The sequence below is a fragment of the Gallinula chloropus genome, assembly GCF_964237585.1.
Source record: "Gallinula chloropus genome assembly, chromosome: 1".
Lineage (NCBI taxonomy): Eukaryota > Metazoa > Chordata > Aves > Gruiformes > Rallidae > Gallinula > Gallinula chloropus.
Genome location: NC_140085.1, coordinates 148708770 through 148722490, shown reverse-complemented (window position 1 = coordinate 148722490; position 13721 = coordinate 148708770). Strand labels below are relative to the sequence as shown.

The 13721-nt window shown below is 44.2% G+C and overlaps 1 protein-coding gene across 1 annotated transcript in view; it reads left to right on the top strand.

Annotated features, from left to right (window-relative positions):
• TMEM255B (transmembrane protein 255B) overlaps nt 1-13721 on the top strand; it is a gene marked incomplete at both ends in the record, with an annotated part of 77055 nt that overhangs the window by 49261 nt on the left and 14073 nt on the right. Inside the window, one exon of the mRNA XM_084270980.1 lies at nt 10170-10250. Within this exon, the coding sequence (XP_084127106.1) occupies nt 10170-10250 (81 nt within the window). The remainder of the gene's footprint in view (nt 1-10169; nt 10251-13721) is intronic.

Below are 13721 nucleotides of genomic sequence, written 5' to 3'. Positions count from 1 at the left end.
ATGTTGAAGGGAGGGAAAAGAAGCCCACTGAAGCCCATGGTGGTGGGCATTGGCCTGTTCAAGGAGTCACCTTTTCCTGCTCTGTCCTGCAGTTGACCCCTCTCTTCCCAGCTGCTCTCTGAAATTCAAAGGTTATGAAAATAATGACATTACTTACAGAAATAATTTTCAGTGAGGCATAGGAGGCATAACTATATGTAAACTATGTGTACAAAAAATTAACATCTCATAAAATTATGGGTAGGTTATTTAGTTGGTCTACCAGGAGGCTAAAGATTCTTTATCAAGCACAAGAGTAGATATAGGTCTGTAAGAAACTAGCCAGTTTAAAGTGGGTATTGTAATTACTTTATTTTCTTTTCCATCAGTTGATGTGGGTTCAATATTTGGAAATCTGGAATTGGAGAGTACAAGGGGGTGTTATTATTTCTGCTCTTTTCTCAAAATAGCGTAATTATGCAAGAGAAATTGTATTCTGAAAGCCTCTTCTCTAGAAATTGCAAACTGAAAACTGAATTGCATATTTAGCTGCCAAAGACTAAAAGCCCAAAACAATTGTCAAAAAACCCATCCCTCCTTCTAATTCCAGAAGGTATAATCATGTGCTTTATGTTGGAATTGAAAGGCTCAGGAGCAAATAGAGAAGATGTTTTGTTTCTTGAAGTTTATACTCCCTCACGGCACTACTGGCGACACTCACCTGTAACTTAGACTCACATGTTTCTTAATACCCATCTTGTCACAGCCAATATGGAAGCTGTTCATAACATTTTAAAGATGCACAACTTTGGGGGGTTTTTGTTTGTGATTGAAAGCCCAAAGATGTTTGTATTGATTGCTCCTCAGAGTCCCTGGCATCTCCTAGCAGTGCTCTTCCTCAGGAGACACCCATCTCCTTGTTGAAAAAGACAGAAACAGCTCTTGGTCAGAGAGACAGGAATGACAAAAGATCTGTAGCATTTCCTATCATTATTTGTACAGGAAGGGATCCAATCAGCCCTAGCTCGGGTCCCCAGACAGTGATTCAGCCTGCCTGCTTTCCCAGACTCCTAGTATGTTGGCACCTTCTTTCATGCAATTCTTCTGTCTTTGGTCCTAAAGCTTTCTGGTCTGTATGCTCCCATGTGTTCTCAAATAGTGTGAGGCAGACACAGATGCCTATGCTCCATCTAGCCCTCAAGAAAAGCATGTAAGTTAATTGCTAATAACATAGTTTTGCTCATATTTGCATGCCTCCTTTCTGAAAGTTAGCAGAGAGGCTGTTCTTAACAGGAGTGATAATCTCCAGAACACCCAGTTGTTGGCACAAGGCTGAGCTGGCACCAAAGGGGTTATGTTTTGGTTTGCTTTTAGGATTAAACTTGAAATATGTTGGCAGGTTCCTTTCCTATTCATTGCTAGCTATGCTGTAGATGAAAAGGACCTACAACAATGTCGTAGGAAGAAAACAGAAAATGAGAAACTTCACATTAACGAGCCACTAAAAACATTGGTCTGGTTTTGGGCTCCTCAATTTTATCTATATTTATCTTTTACATGTGCCCAGGACCGTTCTGTGGTCTCCAGGCCAACTGGCATGGTGAAGCCCACGTCCTTACTCTTAAAGTCTCCTACAGTTGCAGGCAGTATGGCAGTGTCCAAGTTACTCACTGGGAATGGTTCTTGGCCCATGCTAATTTCCAAACCATGCCCAGAAATTGTTTTGGAAGAGTGATAGTTTGCCCGGGCCAAAACCATCACAGGCACAGTTCTAACAATTTAATGGGCTGGATGATCAAGTTTCAGGTCTGGGAACATTCCCTGGCACTGATTAATCTACACTTCTATCGATGCAGCCATGGAAGCTAGGGCTAAATAAATACTGTAATTGGAAAAGAATAGCCCTCACTGTATAATTATTTCAATAAATTATTAGTTGTGGTTTGTGTCTGTAAAGTACTGCCTAAATTTCAGTCAATATGGGTTACACTGTATCTCAGTTTTCAGAAAGTGGATTTACACATAAGGGAGATGGAATTTTCCCTGTTATCCAAAATATATGTGTTCTCCAAGGAAACAAAAACTGGAATAGAAAAATCTTTCCATACTTCAGTTAACAGCCATACAACCTCCTCCCTACAAATATTGTGTCAAAGCCACCAAAGATAGCGTTCAAAGAATACTTTCCTGACACAAATAATGCAGTGCAATGCTCCCATCATCAAGGAGAATGGGGGTTTTATTATATACTCTTAGACAATCATAGAATGTGTAAGGTTGGAGGGGACCTTTAGAGGTCATCTAGTCCAATGCCCCTGCAGTAAGCAGGGACATCTTCACTAGATCAGGTCACTCAGAGCCCCATCAAGCCTGACCTTGAAAGTCTCCAGGGATGAGGCCTCTACCACCTCTCTGGGCAACCTGTCCCAGTGATCTGCCACCCTCAGATTGAAGATCTTCTCCCTAATACCCCACCAGATCTTCCCTCTTCTAGTTTAAAACCATTACCCCTTGTCCTATTGCTACACGCCTCGTGAACAGTTCATCCCCAGTTTTCTTATAGGCACCTGTCAGGTACTGGAATGCCCCTGTAAGGTTCTCCCAGAGCCTTCTCTTCTCCAAGCTGAACAAGCACAACTCTCTCAGCCTGTCTTCACTGGAGAGGTGCTCCAGCCCTGTCATCATTTTTATGGCCCTCCTCTGGACATGCTTCAACAGGTCCATGTCTTTCTTGTGTTGAGGGCTCCAAAGCTGGACACAGGACTCCAGAACAGAGCAGAGGGGCAGAATCACCCCTCTCCATCTGCTGGCCACATGTCTGGTGATGCAGCCCAGGATGCTATTGGCCCTCTGGGCTGCAGGTGCACATTGGTGGCTCATGTCCAGCTTCTCATCCATGAGCACTGCAAAGTCCTTTTCCTCATGACTGCTTTCAAGTACATCATCTCCCAACCTGTATGGATAATGGGGATTGTCCCAACCCAAGTGCAGGACTCTGCACTTGGCTTTGTTGAACCTCATGAGGTTCACCTGGACCCACTCCTCCAGCCTGTCCAGATCCCTCTGGATGGCATCCCATCCCTCTGGCACACTAACCTCACCACTCAGCTTGGTGTCATCAGCAAATTTGCTGAGGGTGCACTCAATCCCACTGTCAGTATCATTAAGATATTAAACAGCCCCAGTCCCAGCACAGACCCTCGATGAACTTTGCTTGTTCCACCAGTGAGCCACCAACTTGCATCTGCAGGCCAGAAGGCCAACCACCCTCTGGATGCGACCCTCCAGCCAATTCCTTGTCCACTGAACAGTCCACCCATCAAATCCATGTCTCTCCACCAAGAGAGAAGGATGTTATGGGGAACCATGTCAAACGCCTTGCAGAAATCCAGATAGATGACATCCATATCTCTTCCCTTGTTCACTGATGCAGTCACTCCATTGTAGAAAGCCACTAAATTGGTCAGGCAGGACTAGCCCCTAGTAAAGTCACGCTGGCTGTCATGAATCACCCCCCTGTCTTCCACGTGCCTCAGCATAGCTTCTAGGAGGATCTGTTCCATGCCAGCCCCTTTTCAGTGGTCTGTGGGGACAGGACAAGGGGCAATAGCTGCAAGTTGGAGCACAGGAAGTTCCGCACCAACATGCAGAAGAACTTTTTCACAGTGAGGGTGACAGAGCCCTGGGACAGGCTGCCCAGGGGGCTGTGGAGTCTCCTTGTCTGGAGATATTCAAGACCTGTCTGGATACATCCCTGTGCGACCTGTCCTAGGGAACCTGCTTTGGCAGGGGGGTTGGACCCAATGATCTTTCGAGGTCCCTTCCAACCCCTACAATTCTATGATTCTATGATCTTCCCAGGCACAGAGGTGAGGCTGACAGGTTGGTAATTCCCAGGGTCCTTCTTCCTACCTTTTTTTAAAGTGGCCTTGATGTTTCCTCTCTTTCAGTCACTAGGGGCTACACCTGACCACCGTAACTTTTCAAACACCATGGAGAGTGGCTTGGCAACTACATCAGCCAATTCCTTCAGGACTCTGGGATGCATCTCACCAGGTCCCATGGCCTTGTGTATGTTCATGTTCCTCAGATGGTCACAAACCTTACCTTCACTTACAGTGGGAGGGACTCTGTCTCCCTGGTCCCCATCTTCCAGGCCTTCAACAAGAGAGCAGTGAGGAGAGGTCACTAGTGAAGACTGAGGCAAAAAAGTTGTTGAGAACCTCAGCCTTTTCTTCATCTGTTGTCACCAGTTCTCCATTGTCTCTCATCACGGGGGGGGGGGGGGGGGTACACTTTATTTAACCTTCCTTTTCTGGTCCATGTACCTGTAGAAGCCAGGGACAGGTGTCTTACAACCTCTCTCAGTCAACCAAGCCAAAACCCTCTATATTTGCACCAATCTAATTGGACTTTTTCTTTCTTGGCATAAAGCAGTCTGTTCAGCACTCCCAGGTTCCAAGACATATGCAAGCAAAATACTGAAATAAAACCTGTGTAAGAACCAGGAGAGCCTTAGTTTACTCTGTAGGTTTCAAAGTGGAGCACTTCTGATCTGGCTGAAATTAAAGGGAATTACTGGGTGTCCAGGGCTGGGTTGGGTTTTTTTTCACACCTCTGAAAATTTTAACCCAGATTCTAGTATGACTAATGTTGAGCCTTGTAGGATCTATGAGAGTCAAATCTGAGAGGGTCACAGAGGTTCTTCAGTAGCCCGATCTTAATCTGTTTCTCCTGAATTCAGCAGATACCCTTCTTTTGACTTCAGCACATCCAGATTTCATACTGAATGCTGTAAGTTCAAAAGTATTTCCCAGTCCAACGTATTACAGGACCAAATTTTACAAGGAACTTCCTCAACCACTGTTACTAAAACAGTGCTGTGCAATATTTCCCACTAATGTGTAATATACTATATTAATATACAATAAATAATGCATTCCCCTGTTCTGCTTTTTGGAGTGACACTCTTCAACTGGGAACAGGCAGGTGGGAAGAATCTGTTAGTTAGAACTCTGCTCATATATGCAGAGGACAAACACCCGTAGGCTGGCAAAAGGACAGCGAATTCTGTATAAAAATATGGTTGTATGCTCAGGTTGATTTACTGATGTAAAGGAAAAATGGATTGGTTTCATTGACTCCTCCTGAGCACTGGAAAATAGGATTTCTTAGCTAATTGTGCTGGGTTTGTTGTGGTTATTTGTTATCTTTGTTACCTCTGGGCTCGAGTGGAAGTCATCTTTTCTGCTCTGTGTCTGCATATCAGGTCTTGTTTTATTATGTCCTGTTTCAAAGGCTGAAAGAACTGGGGCTGTTCAGCCTTGAGGAAAGAAGACTGAGAGGGGATCTGATTAATGTATAAATACCTGAAGTGTGGGACACAGGGGGAAATGGGCAGCCTCTTTTCAGTGGTCTGTGGGGACAGGACAAGGGGCAATGGCCTCAAGTTGGAGCACAGGAAGTTCCGCACCAACATGCGGAAGAACTTTTTCACAGTGAGGGTGACAGCCCTGGGACAGGCTGCCCAGGGGGGTTGTGGAGTCTCCTTCTCTGGAGATATTCAAGACCTGTCTGGATGCGTCCCTGTGTGACCTGTCCTAGGGAACCTGCTTTGGCAGGGGGGTTGGACCTGATGATCTCTTGAGGTCCCTTCCAACCCCTACGATTCTGTGATTCTGTGAATCTGATGCCATTTTGACTTAGTGTCTGAGTATGCATATAATGGGCAGATACAGTCAGATTGCCTTCAGTCTTAAATTTAGAAAGTACTTTTTAATGTAACCTTACTTATGTATCCACTGTGATAAGTAGGGATATACCAGAATATTGTTGCTGTATAGTTTAAAGCCGCCATTAAAAGATGATTAATAGCTATATATACTTAGATATATAGTATGTAAAAACTAGCTCTGTCTTTACCAGTATTGCAATAAGCAGTGCAACCAAATAGCATCAAGGGCTGACAGGTAGCCTATGTTCACATGCAGCCTGCAGCGAGCAATATGTAAGTATGTTTTATAAGCTGTCTGTCAGAAATACCTCTATAGCTTTGATGTATGTCTCACTTGCCTTTGTTACTGCACCCAGTAAAATCCAGTGGGTGCTAATGCAGCATGACATACCCCTGGGTATTTTTTAAATGCTTTTTAATGTCTGTGTGTCGCCTTAGTAGACAGACAGACCACAGCACCTCTGTGGCATGGAAATCTCATTCAAATGGGAGCTTTTACCAATAGAACCTTTCAGCATCCCCAGTGTAACGCCACTTAAAAGCTGTGTGCTTTAGGTGTTGATTTCTGTGGGTGTCTGGATAAAGTCAGTGTTATCTAACCTTTGTTATTATTATACACCCAATCATCGCTCCTTTATCTTGATTAGGGGTGGCCAGACTGATTGATGCCTTTAGAAGAACAGACAGAAAGTTGGCTTTCCCAGTGCAGCAGGCTTGCTTTTTCAAATCAAGTACATGAAGGGAAGTACTAGTTTGCCATGACCGTGCACGCAGATGTCTTAACTGCATTCGCAGCGATCGCTTCCATGTCACTGCTCTGACCTTTGTGCTGCACAGCAATATGAAGCAATAATAGCTGGTATGGATTAATCAATCACCTCTCTCCCCAGGGATCAGTGCTGCCTCCAGTCACAAGCAGGCTTGGTTGAAAAGCGTGCTTGTCTTCTCCCTCAAAGACCAAACCACTAAAAGGAGCAATTTCTTTTTCAAGAGGCCGGGAGTGTACAGGATGGGAAAGCTGCCTGAGCCAAGAGATCAGGGCCAAGGTGAGGGTCTTCCTGAATTTGATGGAGGCAGATTAGAAAGCTCTCTCTTTCAGAATCTCTCTTTTGCTCCTAATACACCCATAGGAGCCCTTCTCAATTAAACTCTAGGTGGGCTTTGGCCCGTCCTAACCCTGTCCCTGCACAGTCATATACTTTCTCTATTTTCCTTCCTAGTGACCTGCCCTTGATTGCACTCATCGTACACTTCCTTTATATGCCTGATTTATATGAGGAATTCCTTGTTCATCCATGCAGGCATCCTGCTGCTTTTGCTTAGAATTATAGAATTACAGAATCACAGATGTGTTTGGGTTAGAAGGGATCTCAAAGCCCATCTAGTTCCAACCCCCTGCCATGGGCAGGAAGACCCTCCACTAGCCCAGGTTGCCCAAAGCCCTATCCAGCCTGGCCTTGGACACTGCCAGGGAGGGGGCAGCCCCAGCTTCTCTGGGCAGCCTGTGCCAGGGCCTCACTGCCCTTCCAGTGAGGAATTTCTTCCTAATATCTAATCTAAACCTACTCTCCTTCAGCTTAAGGACATTACTCCTTGTCCTGTCATTACAATCCCTGGTAAAGAGACCCTCTCCCACCTTCCCGTAAATATGAGGTCCAACACAGCTGTTGTCCTTGTCAGCTCCCTGATCACCCAGGTTAGGAATTTGTTGTTAAAGCACTCCAGAACCCTCCTGGATTGCTTGTGCCCTGCTATGTTCTCCCTCCAGCAGATACATAGTGCCCCCGCCCCCCCAGATACTGGGGTAAAGTCCTTTACTAGTTTGAAGTAGTAGTTAAACTTTACTACTACTAACCTGCATGAGCACCACAGCCTGTGAGTGCAAAGCTTCTCTTAGTCTGATGAAGCCTCATCTACTTTTTTCTGATCAGTCTATAGCAGACAGCCCCCACACCAATGCCCACCTTGGTCTGGCCTCTAATACTGACATAAAAGAAGCTCTCAGCTGGTTCCTTATCTGACCCTAGGCAGACCTCCATGCATTTGTGCTGCTTTCTCTCACAAAAAGCAACTCCCCTGTCTGCCATCCTCCATGTCCTTCTTGAAAAGTTTGTATCCATTGATGGGAGCACTCCAGTCCTGTCAGCTATCTGACCATGTCTCTGTGATCCCAGTGAGATCATGGCCCTGTGACTGCACTCACACCTCAAACTACTTGTTCTCCATGCTGTGTGTACTGGTGTTCAAACACTGCAAGGAGTACTAAGTGTCCCAGAAAATGGATGAGAGGTTTCCTTGTGCTGTCCTATAATTGCTTCATTATCCACACTTGAAGTGGGCCCCATTTAGGCATGTTTTGTTGATTATGAGATTGACTACCTCACTCTGTTTACTTCATTTGTCTCATTGGTCCACTACTTCCTCACTTTATTATTGTTCCTCATCTTCCTCCCCCATTGCTCCTAATGTAAAGCTCTCATCACCAGTTGTCTAGACTGTACATAGAAATGCTTTTGCCTTGAATAGTTAGGAGGATTCCATCTCTTCCAAGAAGTTCTTGGGTTGTGAAATATGCTCTCATGGTCATGAAAGCCAAATTCCTGTTCTCAACCCCAGACGTTGATGTGCTGGATCCACCCAGCCCTCCTCAAGCCATTTCTCCTCACCAGTGGGATCAAGAACACCACTCAGACACCATGGCCTTTACCATCATCCCCTTCCAGGATCTTACAGGGTCAAACTGCAACTTGTTATTGTTGTGCATATGACTGACAGCAGTTTTTAATGGATTTGCTCCTCATGGTAGAAAAAGACCTTTGTACTGCCCACTCCCCTTCTGTCTCACTTCATCCCCTTGCAACAGGTGAAATTGGGGTTCTATTAGGATACTCTGTGAAAAGAGGACAGCACAGCCTTTGGCTGATCCTGTGCTTGCTCTGCTAAGAGAGAAACTACAGTCCTGTTAGTCCCCCCAACCAGATCTGTCCTTGGAAGCCACGGCTAAAGGCTAATGATTTCCCAGGCCTATGGAAGAATGTTGCCCTGGTTCAAGACGTGGCACACCGTTTGTGTGGTATTTGCTTTTCCTCTAGAGAAAAATTGTTACTGAACCATTTTTTTTCTAACCCTTGTGTGATATAAATAAATATTTTTGGATGCAGGAAGCTAACCTTTCCCTAACCCTGGGGAGCTGGTGTCCAAACATGCTTGTGTTTGCCAGAATAATCAGTAAGGCAAACAAGCTGGTGGATGAGTTTTATTCATTGACCTGTCTGCATTCCTGCCTAGCTCTGCATTTTTACTGATCATATATTTTGTGTCAGCAGATTTACACAGTTCACACTTCATTATCCAACCAGCATAGAACACTCAGAAGTGATCTTAAGTAATGCAGATCTTTCTGAAATTTCTGGGCTATTTCTGGATGGGTCATAAAAGCTCTAAAATGTAGTGGGAGGTAATCAGCACAGATTCCTGCTAACAACTTTAGTAGTCCTTTGCTGGTAAATTAGCATCCGAAGGGCACATAGTGGGTTTTGATCTCTCTTGGAAGTGGTCTGACTTTACTGTAGAGCACCTGAGTGCTTTTGAAGACACAGATAATGACCTAGGACTAAATAAGTGACAGACACAGTTGAAAAAGACTTCTTTTGCCAACATAAATCATTCCCACACTTCGCTTTGGGATAGCTGTCTGATCATAGGGGACTCCTGTCATCAAATCCTCCTTCAGAAAATATGGTAGGGGGGTTCACCCTCTAGCCTTAAGGGGGCCATTTGACAAGTTCAGAAACACAATCTTCCATCTGGCCCAGGATATTTCATGGTTTTCTTCCTTTATATCGACTTGTGGAACTGTTACAAGCAAAATAAGAAACATGGGCAGCAAATGCATCTTCTGCAATAAGCATAAATGGAAAATAAGGCAAAATCAAACTTAGTGCAAATTACTTTCCCTTTATGCCTTCATTTCTTCATTATTCTTTGTTTTGCTTTTGGGATTTGCAGCGTGTATAGGGAGTGGAATGCTTAAAGTGTTAGCTATTTTACTCTGTTTTCACTATGGACATTGTTGAAATCCTTTAAAAAGAAAGCCCTTTGTCTTGAAGACAAGTAGCCAAGTAATTCTCTCTGCTAGATAAGAAACCAGGTTGGACCATTCTCATAAGGAAGTGGTGAAATGCCGGGGGTGATGTCTTCTTAAAAGAGGTGGCTGGAACAGAGAAAAGTAAATGATACTCAACATAGGCTGGTGGGAGAGAGAGGAAAGAACGTAATCCCGAGGAGAGCCATTCCGAAAAGAAAGCCGACACGGGGGTGTGTGAGCTGCTTACCCAAGTGTCTGCTTTGGCTTCAGCTCCACAGAGCTGTAAGCATCTGGCCTGGGGACATGGGACACGGTGCCTTCATGCTTCCTCCAGACTGAGTACTGGTTTTGCTGTTTTTCTCTTTACAGGAGCCCAGACCTTTGTATAACAAGAGGTGCCAGTTCTATTCAAGTGGCATAGGATTCCTATATGATGCCTACCAGACAGAGGTAAACAAACCTCATCACGTGTTTGCTTTTGCTGTGCTTCGAGGGGCTGGGGAGGAGGGAAGCAAGTGTTAGCATGTCTGTGCATGTAGGTCATGGGCTGATAGAAACCGGATTGTTTTTTCTCCCACAAGTGACTCTCGCTTGTCCAAGCCTCTGCTGATTGTAAATCATTAAAGCCAGTGAGGTTCTGAGTCATCATCCATGTTTCTATCCAGTACATTACTCCGGGATTGGAATGATTCCTAGTCCATCTATACTGTATAATAGCTGTCTGGAATGTATTTGTCACATTGGCATCTTTCTCTAAGGAGGTTTTTGTAGACTTCAAATGGAATAGGAAATGTCTAAATAAATCCATTTGCATTGTCCAGAAGACTTCAGATCTTCTCTGTATTTATCCAGCACAGGCCAAGAATGTCAGTGGTTTCAATGAAGCTCTTTTAGTATCTCAGTGACATTAGCATGGTCAGAAAAGTGCTCATACCCCAGTGGCTAGCCTCCTGAGAAGTCCAGATTTAGCCTTCTTTTCCTATTTTTCATGTTATTATTGTGGTAAATTGGTGAGAGTGAAAAGGAAATCAAGCAGAGCAGGACTGAAAACAGCTAAACAGTGGTATAACTTACAAGAAGCCAGATGTCCTTCATCACCATTCCTTCTGTGGCTAAGAAAAAGTGTATGGAGAATGTTACCATGAATAATTCAAGACAGTTCAGCAAAGTATATTACTAGGTTAAGCAGCTAATACTGCTTAAAGCTGGCTGCTAGGCCACCCTCTTATTGATTCCAGAAAATGTATGACAAAAATATTTCATTGACCTCCTTCCCTAAAGACCTACCCAGACAAAGCTAGTATGCATGACAACACCCTTTCCTAGAAGTTTTACTCCATCCTCTTCTAAAGTGTGCCTGCACACTCAGACACGCATGGTCTGAGAAACGCTTCTGATTCCTGTAGTAAGCATGTAGCTGGCAGCGCACTGACCACAACTCCCTGCAGGTGACACCAGCCTCAGGCTGCTGGCCAGACAGGTTTCCCCAGCTCTGCAGATTCTGAGAACGTCTGAAGTTGGGCCGCCCAGAGCTCCATGCTCTTGTTTTGGCAAAAACCCCTGTATCTTTTAAAAGTGCAGTTAGTTTGTAATAACATTCTTGTGTGGTTGTCCACTGATCTAGAGTCAGCATGTGCTAATTCAGAGTTAATGATCCGTGGCATTTGAACTTGGCTTTTGCTTTTCCAAAGTTAGCCAGCTAGCAATCAAGGGACTTGCTCTGCATGCCAGGTGGACACCTAACTTGGAAGGCAGGTTGTTTACAGAGTGCAAGTTTCCTTTTGATGCCATCTCCACCCTGTGAGTGGTCTTCAGCTTATGTATTTTGCCTGTTTCAATTATTCTTGCTTAAAGCAGAAAGAATTGGATTTTTCTTGCAATTACTATGAGATGAGAACATCTCTTCAATCGGTGCTCAGGGGATAGGCAGGCACAGGCAGCCAGAACATGAAAAAGCTAAATGTCTGTCCATTGAAATGAAAGAATAGATCTTGACATGGAGAATACCCACAAATGGCCTGTTTCCACCACCCCTGCTCACACCACACAGTAATTTGTTTATTTTGGTTTATTCACTGTTTTCCTAAAAAGGAAAGCCTTGCTCTTTGATTGTTTCAAAAATGCAGTGATAAAAATAGACAACTACAGTAACTCCCTTGGCCAATAATTTAACGTGTCTTGCAGCTTAGAAGCAGCTAAAACCATGTTTAAGATCATGCCGATCTCCCTCCTTTGTATTTCTAGACTTCCACAGTAAAAAGGAGCAAACTGGCCTCATTGATGCTTGGAGAGGGGAAAAATGTTTTTATTTCCTATGAGAAGTGGTGCCCAAAAGCCATACATCAGAATAAACCACCTTTTTAGCAGCCCACTCCACTTTGTAAAGCCCTCCAATCCCAATCATGAATCTGTAATGGGAAAAGGGTATTTTAACTCTGCAGGTGTGAGGCAATTTTGACCACATACAGGGGGTTAAAACCAAAGTGCAAAAGCACCAGGGCATCCCAGCAAAATGGCTGTGATAGCAATCTGCTCCAGGATTGTTTGTCAGACTTCTCTGAGCAGTAGCCAGGTGTGATGTTTTAGTCACTTCTGAGCTGGATCTTGATTAAATGAACACAGTCACTGATGGCAACGCAGTGAATTGCACTCAAGCTGAGGATGGCTGCTGCTGAATGTGACATGAGGCCAACACAGCTCATATGTGAAATTCCAGTGAGTTCAGACACAACAGAACAAGGTGAATGACACGAGGTCCTATCTCAGGGTGAGATATTCTTGTGACAAGTGGGATCTGTCTGTATCGAGCTGCGATCTCCATTTCCAGATTGCAACCCAGACTGAGACCGTCCTTTTATAGCCTAACTTCCACTGTGGGTTGGAGGAGCTGATTGGCATGAGGTACAGCCTGGTCCTGGGCACCAAAGCAAGAGCAGGGCATGATTATAACATCCTTTTAACTGTAGCTTTGTCACCCAACTTCCACTGCCAAGCAAATCCCATGAAGGACGAGTGTGGCAAGTCTAAGACCAGCTGTTCTGCACATGGGTGCTTAGGGCTTTCCTTTTTGCCTGGAACAAGCACGTGAGGAGTACCAGCTCCTCAACAGCTGCAGTGTTCACTCTAAAAAGGGTGCACAGATCCAGAACTCAGGAGCTGAGAAACATAGTTTAACTAACATCTCCTGTGGAGAATATCCCACAGACTAACACAGTCATGGCTAAGCAGAACTGTCTGACAGAACTTTTCAAAAGCAGGCATGTATACCTAAGTGTGCTCCTTCTACTTTTTCATTAGGAGGAATTTTCCATTTGATAATGCATTTTGTTTTCATTTTGTAAACAAAACACTTCTTGGTGGTTACAGTACACTTTTTCTATCAAAACAAAAACTACAGCATGAATGTATTTTCTGATATGCTAGCTTCTAAAACCTGTCAGTTCTCCTGGATTTCAATATCAATAAGCTAAAAATCTTAGGGAAAGAAAAGCCTTACACAGAAAATATTTCGCTTGGTCTGTAGTGCCAAACAGAAGTGATTAATGCTTACCACACTTAAGGAGTCATTAAAATGATTAGCTGTCTGGATGGAGAGTGGCTTTGCCTTTATTGTTCTAACATCTGCCCATCCCTGCAATTCCTGCTCACACAAAAACCTTTTCAGTTTTACGTTCAAGAGGCTGCAGTAAATGGTGTTTATTTGCTGGAGTGCTTGTGTCTTTGCTGAGCAGTTTTGTTTGTGTGTTCAGAGATTGTTCTTCTTGTTGTTGTTCCTAATTATTTCCTTCTTCAGGAGGCTGTTACTGAGAGAGCTCCCCATTTATTGGAAGCTGTTCAGATAAATTGGCTTCTTTGCCCATTTCCCCACTATAATGGAGTGCTATTTTTGTCCACTTCAGTGGCTTACTGGGGCGTATCTCT